The 19,208-nt window shown below is 40.9% G+C and overlaps 1 protein-coding gene across 5 annotated transcripts in view; it reads left to right on the forward strand.

Moving 5' to 3' along the window:
- KCNQ1 (potassium voltage-gated channel subfamily Q member 1) overlaps nt 1-19,208 on the forward strand; it is a 481,025-nt gene that overhangs the window by 106,133 nt on the left and 355,684 nt on the right. For all 5 annotated transcript variants that reach the window (XR_013228284.1, XM_077321532.1, XM_077321529.1 and 2 more), the window contains exons 3-8: nt 3,558-3,684; nt 3,939-4,014; nt 4,129-4,225; nt 5,694-5,834; nt 16,278-16,388; nt 18,197-18,292. Coding sequence is in view for 4 of the 5 variants with exons in the window: in XM_077321532.1 (XP_077177647.1) it covers nt 3,558-3,684; nt 3,939-4,014; nt 4,129-4,225; nt 5,694-5,834; nt 16,278-16,388; nt 18,197-18,292 (648 nt within the window). In the remaining variant the exon portion in view is untranslated. The remainder of the gene's footprint in view (nt 1-3,557; nt 3,685-3,938; nt 4,015-4,128; nt 4,226-5,693; nt 5,835-16,277; nt 16,389-18,196; nt 18,293-19,208) is intronic.

Raw genomic sequence — 19,208 nt, forward strand, 5'->3', positions numbered from 1 at the left:
CATGGGAATAGATTTCTGCAGATATCCTGTAGCTAGTACAGCTGCAAATAAGGCTTAATGGCATTGGGGCTTCCCCATATCACATTTCCCTGCACTGTCCTTGTCCCAGTCACTCAGCAGCAGCCAAACCCCTTCCCCTGGATCACTGGGTCTTTTGCATTTAAAAAAATCAACTAGATATCAATAAAACATCATAAAATAGATGTAACAGGTTCTCTGAATTCGCACCTTTCCTCTTTTTTTGTTTTGTTTACTAAGGAGATTGCCTATTACAAATATTGTTACAATGATATAACAATAATCTTTTTAAAAGCCCCCCAGTGGTGGGGAGGGGAACATCTGCTGTGGGGCCAGAGTCAGGGAAGATGTCAGGGAAGATGTCATGTAATATTAATTTTCCCACCCAGATAGCAGCCATCTAGGCTTTACTGCCATCTTTCCTGAAACTTCAAAGCAAAGTAGGTTTGGGAAAGATTATAGAAAAACTAGAGAAACCCCAAAAGATGCAAAATGCAGCATGATGCTGGGTTGAAGTAAGAAAAAAATGCTTTTTCCTGACAATAGAACCTGTGACAGATAAGCCATGCAGAATGGCCTAGGTTTATTTTAAATGGTTCATCTGCACACTTCCAGTGTGATATGTTTTGATGCTTAACTCTCACTACACTCAAATCTGTTGGCCCTAAAATGACAAGAATTGAAGAGTCCTGAAAATGTATTCTGCTGCTCTTGTTAAATACATTCACATCTAACTGAAACTTCAGCTTTCTGAGGGATGGTATATAGGGTATATAGAAGTAGTTCATGAGGACTTGTTTGTTTGCCTTTCTAATGACTGTTCCAAGTTATTTTAAATGTAAATAGCTTATCCTTCAGTGTGTCTGCAAATTCCCCGGCATCTGCATCTAAATGTGGTGACAAAAATCAATCAGTCTCCTCCTCCCCCACTAGATTACTTGTTGAGCTTATACAAGGCAAGATATTAAAAACACTTTTGTCTGTCACCCTGCCACGGGCATGGGAGGGGGAATTTGCCAGTTGCTAATGGATACCTGGCATTTTTGTGTATGACCATGAAGAACAGCTTGTGCACTTTCACCCCTGATGTTTCCTGAATAACATGGGGCTCATTTAGGTCAATAAGCCTTTATCAAAACGTCAGGAGTGAAAAATGTGTCTTGGTGTAAGCCGACTGGTCGTTCTCTCCAGTTGCAGGAGTCTATAGAACAATCAATGTTCTCTAAGCTTGTCTGCATGTCATGCAAAGAACTGGATGACAGTAACCATTGACTACATGTCTGTTTCATTGTCTTTAGGGCAGTCTACATTTGCATATTTGTCAGTATTCCTGTTATCCAATGAACCATGGAGGGTCTTTAAAAATACAGATCTCTCATGCAAATCTCACTTATAAATCCCCCCCCCAACCTGCACATTGCAAATCAGAAAGCACCCACAACCTAGTCTTTTGTTTCTATTTTCCTGCTCTTCTTACAAAATTAAACTCGAATTTGCATTTGTGGAGTTTTTTTGTCTGGTGCAACCCCTTCCCTCTTCCCTTTCTCAAACTTTGATTTTAGTTATTTACTGTTTCCTTATGTTTTAACATGTTTGGAAATGTTTTTTTTAATCATTCTGAACTATGAGACTCTATTGCCCATTATTTTTAAATGATTAATCTAGCTTCCCTCCTTACATAATACGTATCTTCATTGATAGTACAAGGAAAGATAAGATGGGAGTTTTATGTACACAGTTATAGAAAAGATGCAAGACAGAACTTTTGTGAACACTCCTAAATCAGATATATTTAACTTAATATTTTAATCTCGGACTTTTATATAGGGTGGGAATTACATAGCAAGTATTATTAGCCTTTTTCAAATAAGTACTGCAGTACATTGAATAAAAGCAAATAAACAAGCCGAAACAACTCAACATATAGAATAACAATTTCCTGCTTCTCACAAATCGTACAAGACAAATACTTACTCAGAATAGCCTATTATGCATGGCTGCTGAAATGGCGGCCCGGAGAACGCGGAGGAGGAAGAAGCGAAGCAAACCGCTTACGCACGGGACGCCACGGGAATATCTGATTATGCACACAGCTACTCAGGAGCCACTTCTGGTTGCGCCCTGGTCCGGGGAAGTTTCACTTTCTTCCGCATCTCGCTAACGCGGCTTTTTCGGTGGCATACGTTGACTCTGCACCCGGTTGCTGCCTGCAGCGTGCATAATTGGTGATTCTAGCCACCACCATCCCACCCCAAATGTGGACCTTCCACTCCGTGCAATGCCAATAAGGCATTTACTGTACTGTTTGAAAATGACTTCCTTGTTATATTCTGCAAAATGAAACTAAAGCTGCAATCCGAAATATACTTGCTATGAATCAGTTAAAACTGATCTTGGTGACACTTTGAATAAACATAATTAGCTATGGTGTATAACATTCAACTTATGTGCTTTGTTTTTTATTAAATTTTTATAGTGCAGCCCTAAACAGAATTACATCCTTCTTCAACCACTGAAGTCAGGTAGTTAAGAGGTTATGAATATTTTTATGATTTAATTTAATTCTTGAGCTCCTGATTTTTGGTTTCTGTGAATTTTGATAGTATATTGTTTGAATCCCAAATCTCCTATTTTGTTTTGTCTTAGGGGATTTCCGCACCCTTTAAAAATAGTGAAATGCTAACCTTAAGTGGTCATTTTATTCTGGACCCTCCACATGACGCTATCAACTTGCAGCATCTGGGCAGTAAACCCAGTAAACATGCTCCATTTTAAAGCGCTAGTTGGTGAATCCCAAAAAATGGATTCACCAATGTATGTAGTGCTAGCTATAGGAGAGCAACCAGCAGCCCAGCAGGCAAAGAAAGGTATGGAGGCAAAGAAGTGCTATCTCTGCCTCTAGTGTCCCACCCTTGCATCCACCTCCCTCTCCCATCTTCCGAGGATGGGAGTTTGTTTGTTTTTTTAAAGCAAACTGCCTGAAGCAATGAATAGGCATACAGGCACGCAGGCAAAGATAAACAAATTTCCCCCCTAAAGTTGTAGCACAAAGCATGCCTCTCTAAGCTCCCCCCCCCCCCAAAATCAGGAATGAAATTCATTTTTTAAAAAAGTAAGACTCATGATTCCATAAGGGGTGGCAATAAAGGAGCACTGTGCATCTATGATTTGATGCATAGGCATTTCATTGGAGAAATAGTGAATTAAAAAAAATTAGCAGGCATTGCGGTCTCTTTAAATCATGGAGAAAGGGGATTGGCTGCCTAGCTTGATTGACAGGCGGAAGAGAGTCACGTATAAACCGTGTTGCTCTCTTCTGCCATTTCAAGCAGGCATGTGGAGGGGGAGAAGTGCAAAATGGCAGTAGAGAAGAGTGAGTCATCAAAAAGGTGAGGAGGGGCCAGGAGGCGTGATTATATTTAGCGTATACTTCATTCAGCTGGCATAATGCTATTTTTAACGATGTGCAGAAATGCCCTTAGTAGCTTCTGAAAACACTTAAAAGCATGTTAAACTAGCTTCCTATCTCTTCCCTGTAGGAAATTGTATTAGTGGCATTTTTTGGAACAGAATATGTGGTTCGATTGTGGTCTGCAGGATGCCGCAGTAAATACGTTGGCTTTTGGGGAAGACTTCGTTTTGCTAGGAAACCTATTTCTATAATTGGTAAGTATGTGTGATTACAAATAGTTGTTACATAACAGGAATTTTCAAAGTGATTTATGTTATGTTTCAAAGAGAGTTTTCAGTTTCCTAGCATGTAAACAGAGTTGATTATGTGATTATCAAATTCTCCTATCAAATTCTCCTTTGTTCCCATGAAAGCCCCACCTCTTTTTGCAGTCTTTTTTTAGGGTGAGTTATCTTAGCAAAGGCATTTAATTTTTAACTTACAGGTTTCTTGTTCTTTTATCTTTCAGATTTAATTGTAGTAGTTGCTTCAATGATAGTGCTCTGTGTGGGTTCTAAGCAAGTTTTTGCAACCTCTGCTATCAGGTAAAAATGTTAACAATGATGAGATTTTTTTAGTCAAAAGTGTACAGTTGCTTGAAAACATATAATTACTGTCCTTGCATATTCACCCACTTGTTTTAATGACTTGCATTCCAGAGGCATCCGGTTTCTGCAGATCCTGCGCATGCTTCATGTGGACCGACAAGGTGGCACGTGGAGACTCTTGGGCTCAGTAGTTTTCATACATAGACAGGTAGGTAGAACTGTCCAGGGAGAAATGGAAGACAATGAGAAATCTGTTTTCCTTTTGTGTTGCCAAGCTCTCTAGATCAGGGGTCTCCAACATTTTTGAGCCTGACACAGGATGGTGAAGGCCGCATGAGGCAGAACCCACCACAAAATTTCAGGGAATTATGTTATGTATAACTTTAATAGTATCTTGTGCTTCAGAATGCCTTTTAAAATGAAGGATTTGATACAAATATTTTCTTCAGACAGTAAAAATCCCTGTGCTGTTATGGCAGCTCTGCCAAAACAATTCCATTTTGAATCTGCACAGCCAATCAGAAACTATGCTGGGCACCATGTCAGGAGACTCCTGCTCTACATCATCACTCTGTTCTTGTATTGCCTATGAGTGAGTGACAAAATCAGAGTCCAGTGGCACAATTAAGACCAACAAAGATTTATTCAAGGCGTGAGCTTTGGAGTGCAAGCACTCTTCCCCAGATTATGAATTACCATCATGACAGTGGGAATATAAAGCAAAAGTTAAATTAGTAAACTGTGTCACAACATCCCAATACAGCCATATGATGATTCTTTGCTAAAACTATCAATGGGTCCCCTCAAATTCAGTTGTAGTTTACAAAAACATAGCAGAAATAAAACTGTCTATGTTAGCGATTAACAGCTTTCACTTTACCATTTGTTGCTGTCCCCATCCATCTCCACCCAAGTGTAAAACATTACTAATTTAACAGGATTGACTTTTGCTTTATATTCCCACTGTCATGATGGTAGTTCATAGTCTGAGGAAGAGTGCTTGCACTCGAAAGCTCACGCCTTGAATAAATCTTTGTTGGTATTAAAGGTGCTACTGGACTCTGATTTTGTTGTGTGTCTTCAGACCAACACGACTACCCATTTGAATTTATGAGTGAGTGAGTCACTCTTTCCTATGTCTGATTTCCGTCACGTCATTATGTTGCTGCCCTGAGCTGTATGGGAGGGCAGTATAAAAATCTAATAAATAAATAAATAAATAAAAATAGATGTCTCTGCTAGAACATGATTACAGATAAGGGGAAGAAAAGCCTTTTCATCTGTCTTTATTTGCCATACTTTATTGTTACTGGATATTTTAAATTATGCAATGTGAGCTGCCTTAAACCATGAGGAAATGCTGGGTATAAATGATTTTTTATAAATAAATTGTTATAAATTTGAGGTGCTCATCAGAGCCATGGAGACAGTTGCCAGTTTGTAGTGAGACTTTTATGGAAAGGTTTTCTTTCAAAGGAGAAGAGTTGAATTTTTATTAATTTATTTATGTTTTGCCTTCCTAGGTTTGGTTTAAATAAAAAGAGTTTAAACAATTTAAATTTTTTTCAAGAATAAAACAGAATAGGTTTTTTTCATAAAATCCCCCAGATATCATTTGTAAATCATTTGTTCTTGATTGCTCATTTTGATTAATTTGTTTTTATTCTACTTTTCAGGAATTGATAACCACTCTATATATTGGCTTTCTAGGCCTGATTTTCTCTTCTTACTTTGTATACCTGGCTGAAAAAGACGCTGTGAATGGGGATGATGAAAATAAGTTTGTCAGCTATGCAGATGCCCTTTGGTGGGGAGTAGTAAGTACAAACCATTGTGTAGAATCAAATAATGACGCATTTCTAGTTCACAGAATGCATGTCATTAAAACAGAAAACATGTGCTATGTCTTTTCTCTCCAGGGGAATAATAAGCAATGCACAGTGCAATCCAAAACAGAATTACACCTTTTGAGCCGACTGAAGTCAGTGAGTTTAGACGGGTTTAGCTTTCCTTAGAACTGCACTGTCATTGGGTATCCCATTTTCAAATCTGAAATCACCTTCTGCCTCCTTTGTATAAAGACTATATTCAACACTGAATTCCTATCAAACATTTTGTTGCACACATATTTTAAAATTATTTCTTTAAACTTTACTTGGTATAAAGCAGTCTTTCTCAACTAGGGTTTCATGAAACCCTGGGGTTTCTTGACAGCCCTGGAAGGATTTCCTGATTGGGTATAAGTTAATTAATTTTAATAGATTTTTTAAAATTGTTAAACGTTTATTGGGTTATATGACCATATCTGGTCATGTCAACCTGCCACCCCCCTCCACCAAAAATGGCCAATGATGGGTGTGGAAGGGGTGGGAAGGGGAGGGGAGGGACCCTGGGTGGGCATGTAAACAGCAATGCTTCCCAACTATGTCCTGCATGATCGCACCAGTTCTGGGTTTTTTTAAAACCTGAAGAATTATTCAGGGTTTTCTCAACAATAACAAAGTTGAGAAAGGCCAGTCTAAAGTTTTGTACATTTTTGACACTCCTTGAGCAGCCTACAAAGAAGGTTAAACCGAGAGATGGTATCTTTCCTAAGATTGCCTGTTGAAAGCAATGGTAGCTACTCATAGTTTCCTGCAGCAGTTATATAAAACTTGAAAGTATGCATGTCAGGTGCAGGAATGAAATCCTTGTTTCCTACATAGAGCTGATAATTAATCTGTGAAACAGGGCATGATCAAGGGCTTTGTTCAGCACAACACTTTAAGACAGGGATAGTCAACCTGTGGTCCTCCAGATGTCCATGGACTACAATTCCCATGAGCCCCTGCCAGCAAACACTTGTAGTCCATGAACATCTGGAGGACCACAGGTTGACTACCCCTGCTTTAAGACATATTTGAGAAATTGTAAGCTTTCCTAATTTAGGATGATGAGCTCTTTCCATTTATATGGGTCAAACTGTGTCTGTAGGTCTTAATCTTCAGAATTCACTCTGAACTCAAGGTTTGTTTCAAGATCATTCATGTTCTGTGTCTATAGTACATGATGGAAGTTCTACATCTAATAATCCTGAATTGTATAAGGCAAGGCCTTGAATTAGCTCTAATGGCGGCAACAGGGCTTCGGGGAAAATCCTCGATTATACCTGACGTCGCCGCCATCCGAGGCCTGGACTGACCCAGGCCATCGGGAAACCCGTATTAAAGGAACGTAGGTTCTCCCGCGGGTCGGGGAGCGCAGCGGGTGCAGGCAAGGGCTGGGTTGGGCCAACCCTGTGCATAATCGGAGGAGCCGGGCCTTCACACCCGGCTCCTCCCCCGACCTATGGCGTCCCTGCAGGGATGCCTGGCGCTCCTGCTAGCTCCATGGCTCCGCAGAGCTGACGGGGGCATCCCCACCCCCCACCCCCACCATGGTGGGAGAGCAGCATTGTTCTCCCCACCATCATGCAGCAGGGGGGCTATGCCCCCAATGCCCCCTCCGCTGCCGCTGCCGGTGCTTAAGCGCACACCCAGCACTTCTGGCTCCACATTGCCTGCGCGGGGCCATTGTGCTGGGGAAGCTCTGCCCCCGTGTATAATCAAGGGATGGTGAGGCTTTTGGCCCCAGTGCAATGACACAGTGGCAGCTCAGCGTTGCTGCTGCCGTGCATAATCGGTCTATTCAGTCAGAGGCGTATTTCAGTAGTTCAGGCATGGATCCCTGTGGCTAGATCTGACTGAACCACTTGGGTTTTGGCCACCATGCAACAGTCCAACATGGCTTCTGTTATGTTCTAACTAGGAATAAACTCAACTGGCATACCTGCCAAAGCTAAGCAAAAGTGTGCCAGACAAGTATTCACATAAACAAAGGTTGCTGGCAACCTATTTTCCATAAGCTACTATATGAAGTCTGTGGCTTTTTTCTGAGTTCCTTTGAGGAAATACAATGCAATCTCTTATGGGATCAGAAAACTTTCTTTTATAGCATTTTTTTTAATTCCCCTTTTCAGGGGTTAAATGGTGCTACAATATGCTGAGGGTCCCTTCAGAGGGACAACTCACACAGCTCCTTAATTAAAGGTGGCAGATGCAACCTCATGCAAAAAAGATACTGCCCTTGATTTTGGCAGCCAAAGTATACTTTTGTCAGGCATGAGCAGTGCTTTGTAAGAACTGCAAAGCTTTTCTCAAAAGGAATGAGAAAAATTAGCCTATAAAAAGAAGGCAAATCCAAAGAGAGAAAATACAGTTCCCTACTATATACATACTAATATGCATACAATCTGAATACAATCCCTTGCTGCTATTGGGCCAGCCAATTCCCTGGACAACAGAGGAGGTCATCAGAACCCAGCGATTTCAAACAGAAAAGTCAACAACAAAAACAGCAATATATGAGCCCTCAAAACAACAAAGATTCAAGTTAATACAACAGCCTAAATTGTAGCAAATTCCACTTAAAATTAGGGGTTGGGACTGATCAGTGTTAGTTGTCACTCTCACTGTGCTCTGGGTTTGCATCTTATATAGCTGCCAGAAGGAAACTGCCATTCTAAGGCAGCCCATTCATATGAACAATGATTCATGATTCATATGAAATTTTTCCAAACCAGAACAAATATTTCCATGTCACATATGGGGCTTTCTTTGTTGTTATTTTCTTCTTGTTTTTCATATAACTTTTCAGGTAACTTTCAACTTTACAAGCTTCTGCTGGGAAATGATATCATCAAACTCTGAACAATGTTAAATGCCTGGCCATTATGTCCTTGGGAGAAAGAAGGCTCTTTGGAGGCCATAGCTGTGTCGATAATAGTGCTGTAAAACTGTCCAGCTGATCAAACAGAGTTATTCAAATATTGTCTTCTCTTTTAGTATTATGTTACAGTTCAAGTTTTGAAGCAGCAAATAAAAGGGTAGCAAAGAGGCTTTCAAGAGCAAATAACTTATTCTATATAACCTCCCCCTCTATTTTGTTCAGTAAATATTCTTATGTAGTCCAGTTTATGTTAAGCTTGACTATCAGATTAACAAATTTAGAGTCCAGTGGCATCTTTAAGAGCAACAAAGTTTTGTTCAAGTGTGCAAGGACACCTACTCAGATACAATGTCATAGTATGGAAGTAATCAGTTTATACTTACAGGCAAAGTATGAGAGTAAATTAATATGATGAAAATGGTTAAAGGTAAAGGTAAAGGTATCCCCTGTGCAAGCACAGAGTCATGTCTGACCCTTGGGGTGACGCCCTCTAGCGTTTTCTTGGCAGACTCAATACGGGGTGGTTTGCCAGTGCCTTCCCCAGTCATTACCGTTTACCCCCCAGCAAGCTGGGTACTCATTTTACCGACCTCGGAAGGATGGAAGGCTGAGTCAACCTTGAGCCGGCTGCTGGGGTTGAACTCCCAGCCTTATGGGCAAAGCTTTCAGACGGCTGCCTTACCACTCTGCGCCACAAGAGGCTCTTAAAATGGTTAACAGAGGCCAAAGATAAATAGGGAAAAACAGCAATTTGGATTTTTTTTGTATTCACTTGAGATTGAATTGAATATCTTGGGTTCAATAAAGGTGTCTATCTAGTCAAGTAATCAGCAAATATATAATCCAAGCTTTCTCAGCCAAAGTTTCAGAGGGGCTCTGGGTGGGCATGGTGTGTATAGAGCTATGCTTCCTAACTATCTTCTGTGCAATTGCACCAATTCTGAGGTTTCTTGAAGCCTGAAGAATGTTTCAGGGGTTTCCCAATGGTAAAAAAAGTTGGAAAGGCTGATATTTTCAATTGCTGACAGCAAGTAGCCAAGACTATCATACAGCTAATTTAGTATTATGATAACTTACTTAAACCAATTGAAAGCAAAGTAATTGATGGCCCAGTTCAAATAAATAACTATGGAAAATCTGCCATTAGTTTACTGAAACAAAGAGAGAGAACCCTTTAAAAGGGAGTCTTTTGCACCTTTTCCTAGGACTTGTTGAAAGAAACACCTCCCTTTCCCTTCTCCCAGGGATGGGATTCTTTTAAAAAGCAAACTGCCTGGCATACAAGAGTGCAGGCAAAGCAAAAAATAATTATTTCCCAAGTTGTTACACAAAGCATGCCTCTTTAAAGTTCCCCCCCCAATCAGGAACAATTCTTCCCCCTCCCTCCAATCAAAGGACTCAAATCACTAAGGGCCTGATCCAGCCACCTGGGCTTTAGTGCCCATTAAAGTCTATGGTGCCATAGACTATAATGGGAATTTTGGCATTCCTGCATTTCCTGGGGACTGGGGGGGGGTTGGGGTTTGAAGTAGAGCCTCCAAACTTTTAAGATAGCTCCAGGAGGCTTTTCCCTGATACCCCTTCAAATTCCACAATGATTGGTCCAATGGGTCCACTTCTAGGGGCTCCCAAAGAGGGTGCCCCCATCTCTCCATTATATCTGATGGAGAGTCTGTTCCATAGGATATAATGGCAGGATGGGGGCATCCTCTTCAGGAGCTCCTAGATATGGATCTCTTGGACCAATCATTCTGAAATTTGGAGAAGAGTCAGGGAACAGCATCCTGGAGCTACCCTAAAAGTTTGGAGGCTCTACCTTAAACCCCCCACCCCCCAGGTCCCGGGAAAGTTCGAATGCTGAAATTCCCATTATAGAATATGGAGGAAGGGGATTGCCTGGATTGATTGACAGGTGGAAGAGAGTTGTATATAAGGCATATTGCTGTCTTCTGCCATTTCCAGAAGCATATGTGAAGCGTAAGAAACGCAAAATGGTGGCAGATAAGGTGAGACAGCAGAAAAGGTGAGTAATGGCTGGAAAGCAAGATAACATATAGCACTTTGCCATTAGTAGGCAAAATGGTATTTTTACTCATGTGCAGAAATGCCCTCAGTATAGAGCAGCTTCATATTTTATAATTTTAAAAAATAGTCCACCTTTCTTCCCGAGACTCTGTCATGTAGTGCAATGAGATGGAAGCAGTGGCCAATGTAATAGAATTAGAATGTGAACATTAAAACCAAGTAATAGTCTTGAACAGGGCTGAAACATGACATATTAACACGACATATTCAATCATGCAGAATTTATATAATAAGATAATATATACTATATACAATAATGTGGCCCACTGTTCTTGTAACTATCAAAATATCTTTCTTAAATATTTCCCTACAGTACAGCCCTGCTAACCTGTGTATAAATGCCCTCTTGAATAATTCAGTTTTGTGTTGTGTTTGGAAAGCCAGAAGAATGGGAGCTTTCCCAACCTCATCAGGCTGGCCATTCCTTAAGATGGAGGCCACAACAGAGAATACACATCTTGCCCATTTGCAGGATGATTAGTGCCCATGACTCTTCAACCCTAGCTCACTTTATAACACCTTTATTACCATTTTTGTCAAAATATTGAATTTTAAGGAGAAGAGCTGTGTATACATGAAGCATAAATTTGACTTCAAAATTTTTCTTAACTTTAGTAACTTGAAGGAGGTGTAGCTGTGGGAGGCAAGATAAATTAACTTTCTGATATGCTTGCATATAAGGTCTGAATTTGATGTAATGTCTGGCATGATCCCCAACCCAATTCTCATCCTTGCTTAGCATCAGGGAATTGAAGATCCCAGAAGTGCTTGGGCCCAGTTTTCATGGGACAGTAGTACAGGCAGATGAAGGATTTTTCCTTCCTCCATATACCGTTATCCGGAAGGATGCAATGTCTGATTTGGACCTAAGACAAGTTACAAAGTTGGACCCATCATGTACCATAAGGAACTGCCGTGTGTTAAAATGTTAGATTTGTCTTAATATATGGGTAATATATTACCCAGGAAATCAACTAAATCCTGAATTTGCTGAAAATGTTACCACTCTGGAATCTGCTTTCTTTTCTATTGCACTTTTGCTGCTGGATTCTATTTCTATAAAGCCTTGGAGAGAGCCTGTCATCACATGAGTCATGCCTTATAATAACTCAGATAAGCTTCAGCCTGCAGTAGGAAAGACTCCTGGCTACCTTAAAAGTCCAATTCCCAGGTGCTTCCTTTTCATTTCACATTAGTTGTCTACAGCCCTATTGAATTATGATGTGAATCAGTGACTATTTAAAGGATCAATTAATGGCTTGTCTTCTGTCTTCTCTATCTTGCCATCTTTGCGTTATTGCAATATTTTATAATATCCTACAACTAATCCCAAAGACGTTTTTCAGATCTCTGTGACATGCATTAGACTTAGAAAATATCTTCTTGATGTAAATAAAACCAGCAGTGATACAGTGTTAATTTTGAATTAGACTGGTTTTCCCTAAAGAGAAGAGTGGGATTTGGGCAGACTGCCCACAAGTCCTGAAAATTCATGTCCCAAAAAGTTTTCCAAGTCATGAAGGCCTAAATTAATGCTTTGAATTTACAACATGTTAACATGAACCATGTTGTAATTCAATTTCCTCTCCTCTTTCTTGTAAATTAAAGCCTAAATAAAACATGGTAAGAATATTCTATACACTGCACTTCAAGAATAGGCCAGGTCCTTTTACATGTTTATACATACATACAAATTATTTTGATAACTTTTAGCTTGTTTAGACTGTGGACATAGACAAGGTTTTGGGGAGTTTGAGATTTATTGCCTGCTTGAAAGACCTTTGCCCCTCGTGGCGGGGAGGGGCTGGTGGACTAGGTCTAGGAGACAGTAAGTGCCCACTTGAAGGGAGGGTCACCCTTGATTTGCAGTGAGCAGTGATAAGTAACCTCTTAAAGAAACCTACTCTGGACTCAGAACAACTTCAAAGATTCTTGGATCACATGCATTGCTTGGATTCCAATCTGGTTACAGGACTGTTATGGGGCTGGCATGGCCTTGGCCAGTATAGGAGATGGATGAGGGAGTATGGCCCTGTTGATTCTTTTGGATCGCTCAATGGAATTCAATAGCATTGATCTTTCTAGATTCCCTTTTGGGGGTTGGATGGTGGAGGGCCTGCTTTGCACGTTGAGCCTACTTTGAAGGTAGTTTTCAGAGTGTGGTGCTGGAGAACTACTCATTGACTTCTGGCTCTAGGGTCCCACAAGGATCCATCTTGTCCAGCATGTTTTTTAACATCTATGTGAAGCTGGTGGGAGAGGTCATCCAGAGATCTGGTATGATTTGCCACCAATACATGGATGGCACTCAGCTTTATCTTGTACTTCCAGAAGAAATTAGGAAAGCTGTGGAAACTGTGAACTGGTGCCTGGAGGAAGGTTTGGGATGGATAAAAGTTCACAAGCCAAAACATAATCCTGAACAAATAAAGTTTCTACTTGTAGTGGGAAGGTCTAACCAAGGAACTGAGATCTCCTGCACTGGATGGGGCTGCACATGTTCTAAAGTAGCAGGTTCACAGCTGGACTCATGCCTCTTAAAATCATAGAATCATAGAATAATAGAGTTGGAAGTGACCTCATGGGTCATCTAGTCCAACCGGCTGCACTATGCAGGACACTCACATCCCAATCGCTCATCTACTGTAACCTGCCACCCCTTTGCCTTCACAGAATCAGCCTTCACAGAATCAGCAATAACTTTGCCCACACAGAGACATATAGACTGCACTGCCCATCAACGCATTCTGATCAGTGCCCATCAATGCAGCCTTGCCAGTCCACATCATTGCAGCCTCACCAGTGCCCATATTGGTGGAACTCTGCTTTTACCTCAGGCTCATACTGGTGCGGTGGGAACAGTCATAATTACAGAGCCGGTTCCTCCATCACCTTTCCAGTTCATACTACTAACTGCAAAATAAATTAAAAAATAGATCTCCTAACTTAAAAAACAAACCAAACAACTAATTTATATTTATTTAAATCATAGAATCATAGAGTGGGAAGGGGCCATACAGGCCACCTAGTCCAACCCCCTGCTCTATGCAGGATCAGCCCTAACCATCCTAAAGCATCCAAGAAAAGTGTGTATCCAGCCTTTGCTTGAAGACTGCCAGTGAGGGGGAGCTCACCGCCTCCTTAGGCAGCCTATTCCACTGCTGAACTACTCTGACTGTGAAATTTTTTTCCTGATATCTAGTCTATATCGTTAAATTTAAATTTATTTCCCACCACTCCCAAGGCCGGCTCGTGGCGAGTCACAAAGTCCATAAAACCATTTAAAACCCCCCATAAAAGGACATAAAACCCCCTTACAATCATAACAATACAATAAGACAAACGTGGCAAAAAATATAAAACCACTTCCCCCCCCCCATGCTAGCTACTCAAGGGGATGGCAGAAAGGAGGTCTGAATAGTTAAGTGTAAATTAGTACCAGATGTTAATAGCACTAAGCAATAAGATGGAATAAAAACATAAAGTAAAATAACATGGAATAGAATAGAAAGGGGGACCTCTCGAACTTCCGCACCAACCTTGTTGAATAGTAAATTAGCAGAAGTAATCATGGGCAACTTGAGAAAGGGCATTGACATTTTTTAATGCTGAATTGTTGGTATTTTCTCCCCTGGGGGATTTTTCTTTCTCCCTCTATAGAGGGTGAAGACCAGGCAAAAATTAATAATCATAATCAGGTGTATTTCAGGTTCAGGTCAAATCAACCTGAAACCAATTCATCTTAACCCAAATCAACCGAATCCCAGTTTTGGTCAGCTGTCTGGCTGGGGACCTGTGTTTCCAACCAGTCCTCCCCCACACACACACCCTGACAAACAACTGATCCAAGGAGAGGTATTTCTGCCAGTTCAGGTTGGGCTGTGCAGGGTGGTGGTTGTTAAATCCCCCCCCCCAGGCTGACAAACAACTGATCTGAGGACAGAGGTCTCTCCCCCATATCACTTGTGCTTGAGGTGCCCCCTGCATAGCCCAATGAACAGCTGATCCATAGAGAGGCATCTCTCCATCGGTTAGCTGTTTATTTGGCAGATTCAGAAACTCAGATCAAAAGCTTTTTTTAATTTGGGTTTAAACTAACAGAGGTTTCTCGATTTGGATTAAGAGACCTCTTGAGAGGGGCAACGTACAAGTCAAACAAACAAATAGGAAAAAAACTGAACCAGCATGGATTCTTTCTTTAAAAAAACCCTAGTATTGTTTTGTTTGGCATTCTGTTGCTAACATTTGTTCCCTCCCTATTTTCATACTTTCATGTGTTTATATTTAATTTTCTTTTATATCAAATACCTTTTAATGTTTGAACACTTTTTCTGTTTAATGTTTGCTGCCTTGAGGTTCCTGAATAGGGTGGAGAGGTGGCTTAGAAATGTTTTAAATAAATAAAAATATATACTTTTGCTTAAATTTGGATTGGAGACCTGTTCTGCACACATTAGATATTGCACTTTCAATGCATGTTAGAAGTAGATTTTCCAGTTCTGCACAGGAAAATCCAGTGGCAAAAGCACATTGAAAGTGCATTATCCAATGTGTGCAGAATGGGCTCTGGATGCAAATCCCCACTAAGCCATGAAGATCTCTGGTAATCCTGGGTCAGTCACTCTCATTCTCTCATCCTAACCTGGTAGTGGAATTCACCTTGTAAAGCAGTGGTCCCCAACCTGCGGGCAGCGGCCCGGTGCCGGGCCGCAAAGGCCATGGCGCCGGGCCGCGGCTCCCTCTCCCCGCCCCCCCCACAGTAAAAAACTTCCCAGGCTGCAAGCTTGCGGCCCAGGAAGCTTCTTACTGCGGGAGGGCGGGGAGAGGGAATCAGGGCCGGGCCGCGCATCGCGGACCACTGTTGTAAAGGATCTTATGAAAGATGTGCCTTGATTTTCTCACTGAAGGGAGGGGGGAGGTTTTTAAAGAAGAATTATGCCACCAGAAAACATGCTGTTAGATCCATTGTTTCATAAGTTAAAGGACATTTGTATGGTTGTAAGATGTGAGGAAATTTGGTATTTTCTTATCTTACAACAGACCCTTATGTTGCACCCTACACTGTTGCCTAGTGGTTGCTTGATTTCAGGAAAGAGCAAAGAGGTGAAATGAGACAGAGCTAGCTGGAAAGATCTGTTTGAAGCCCTCTTGATCTATCTCTGTGTGCAAATGGGCAAAGAAAGAATGTTTTACATCACACACTATCATTTCAAAATGAGTTTAGAGTCCAGTGGCACCTTTAATACCAACAACGCTTAAAGCTTTCACGTGTATGCACATGATGGTATTAAAGATGCCACTGGAATCTAAATTAGTTCTACTGCTTCAGACAAATGTGGCTTCCCAATTGAATCTATCATCTCAAAAGATACTACAAAATATCCACCCAGTTATACATCAGTTTTCTGATGTTGTGTTCTTCATTTCAGGTGACTGTTACAACTATTGGATATGGAGACATTGTGCCCAGGACATGGATAGGAAAAACCATTGCATCTTGCTTTTCTGTATTTGCAATTTCATTTTTTGCCCTGCCTGCGGTATGTGCTTAGAATTATTCTCACTTGAGTAGTATGGCCATGCTTATCCTTTGCCTTTTGAATGCACAGAAATGGCTGCCAATTGATTTTCTGTATTTGTTTTATGATGTTCTTCCATATTTAAAGGGCTACTTGGGGCTTTAATTGTACAATTTAATCCTGCTGTTTTTATTGTTGTTGCTCAGTGAGTAGATGGAACAGATTTCTCCTTCTGCTGACCTGTATGATCCCACAAAAAAGTTCCACAGAATCAGGGGACCTTTAGGTGCAGAGGGATTGGGGGGAGGGGACAGTAGTAAGACAGGACTGCATTTTAAAGAAACTTAGAAGTGCTGTACAAATGGGTAAAGAACTGTGAAGGGTTAATTATTTACAAAGCCAGAGAGCTTTGAATGACGGGCTGTTTCAAGCAATCTGATTGGTTAGCATTAGCTGAGCAAAGAAAACTTTGAGAGAACTGCATGCTAAGGAGAGATTCAGTCTGATTTCTGCTTTGACTGAGTTGAGTATTTGAGAGTCAGATGTGTGCCTTGGCTGGAAAAATTCTGATTTCTGATAGTGGTTTAACACAGAGAACTGGGTGAAGCAAGGATGTTTGGAAAGTAGATGGAAACTCCCAGTCAGGACAAGGAAAGGGGATAGATCTTCTAGTGAGTAGAATATTCCATACCCAATCCAAACAGGGAGTTAGCTCAGAAGAATGCAAAGATCCCTTATCTGCTGTAGTTAGAAAGTGGTTTTAGAGACCTTAAGTCAGTTAAAAACTCAAATAAGAGTAGTACTATTTCAGAAGAATGGGTTTGGGTACCGGAAAGAGAGTGCCAGCCTTCAAGAAACTCGAAGAAAGAAAGTGTACTGAAGTGTTTGGGGGAAATGCTGAAACAAAAGCCTCTCGGCATAAGGATTTAAGTTCCTGTGAAAAGCTTAAGTCTGTGATTTTGCTGGTTCTACCTCAGAAATTTCTATTAAATCAGTGTATTCAGTAAGAGTTTTTCAGTAAGAAGAAAACACATTACAAGGGTGGTTCTGTCAAAGAAAGGAAATAGACAAACAGGTGAAATCTTGCCTCTGTCGGAGGGAAGGTAATCATAGCTCCATTCCTCTGCATTGCATCCCACTCTGTTCCTGAGGGTCCCCTAATATATTTTGGGTTTTGTTTGGGATGAGTGGTGAATAGAGCTTAAGCAGAAAGGAGAAAGATCCACTCTGTGCACTTTGCCGTTACTCAACCAATTACACAAAGTAACTCTGAGCACAAGGCAAATATGTGAAAGTGTTTAATTTCTATATAATATTAACTGAAATATAGGACCAGCTAGGCAGTAATATATGATGCTAAAGTTCTTCCATTTATCAAAATCTGTTTATGCTCCAGGTTCAATTTCAGCAGATACCTGATTGTAAAAAGTATGTAGTGGTTAGGAGTGGGGACTTCTAATCTGGCACTCCAGGTTCGATTTTGCGCTCCCCCACATGCAACCAGCTGGTTGACCTTGGGCTCGCCATGGCACTGATAAAACTGTTCAGACCAGGCAGTGATATCAGGGCTCTCTCAGCCTCTCCCATCTCACAGGGTGTCTGTTGTGGGCAGAGGAATGGGAAGGTGACTGTAAACCGCTTTGAGCCTCCTTCGGGTAGGGAAAAGCGGCATATAAGAACCAACTCTTCTTCTTCTTCTTCTTCTTCTTCTTCTTCTTCTTCTTCTTCTTCTTCTTCTTCTTCTTCTTCTTCTTCTTCTTCTTCTTCTTCTTCTATTTTTGCAACATGATTGGTGAATTTTTTAACTTTAAAATTACTGTATTCCCTAGGGGATTCTTGGTTCTGGATTTGCACTGAAGGTACAACAGAAACAAAGACAGAAGCACTTCAACCGGCAAATTCCAGCAGCTGCTTCTCTCATTCAGGTGCTTAGAATCATAGAATCATAGAATCATAGAGTTGGAAGGGGCCATACAGGCCATCTAGTCCAACCCCCTGCTCAACGCCCTAAGCATCCTAAAGCATCCAAGAAAAGTGTGTATCCAACCTTTGCTTGAAGACTGCCAGTGATGACCAAATTCTAAATGTTCTTAGAATTTACATTTCCTAAACACAGTTTGATCTGAGTCTCTTTCAGTTTTCTCTCCCTCCATCCTCCAGCTTTAAAAAAATGGTATTCTGTTTATATTTGTTATGGGGCCAGAAAATGCTATGCAAAATGCACAGAGGTTAGTTGGGTGCCTGTAATACGTCAATAATTCCTTGTACAGTTGAGGCAAGGAGGCATTCCTAATCAGTTTGGAGCTTAACTGATGTAATATTGTGCATATCTTGTTTATATAGCTGACGTTCCATTCTGCCGCATTTTTGTGAATTTTTCAAGCAATTGGCTTGAGGCTTTTGGGCTTGGAAATAGTAATAGATAGACTAATGCCCATACAATTCAGAATGGAGTTTTAATCATTTTTCTGAACTGCTTCTTTGCACAATGACACTCTGCTGCAGACTTCCTTGCTCCTTCCCTCCTTTTCCTACAGTGAGCTGAGAGGATAATGGGGAAGGCTCATGGCAATGAATGTTGATTTCATACAGGAAAATGGAGATCAAAGTGAGGAGAAGAACAGGATATAAATAAGGGAGTGAATGAATGCAGCTGCAGTGTGGAGAGGAAGCAGGGAAAATACATCCTCCTGTTCTTTCTGTTAGTGGTACTTCTACTAGCTGAAGAAGCTCTGTAATTATTCTGTTCATCCTGCATATTCCATGTGTGTGTGTGTGTGTGTGTTTGGCCTCATGGATTCTCTTAACTCCAGCTCTACATGTTGAGCACTAAGAGAACCT

This window comes from Paroedura picta, chromosome 2 (genome assembly GCF_049243985.1).
Source record: "Paroedura picta isolate Pp20150507F chromosome 2, Ppicta_v3.0, whole genome shotgun sequence".
In the NCBI taxonomy this organism is placed as follows: Eukaryota; Metazoa; Chordata; class Lepidosauria; order Squamata; family Gekkonidae; genus Paroedura; species Paroedura picta.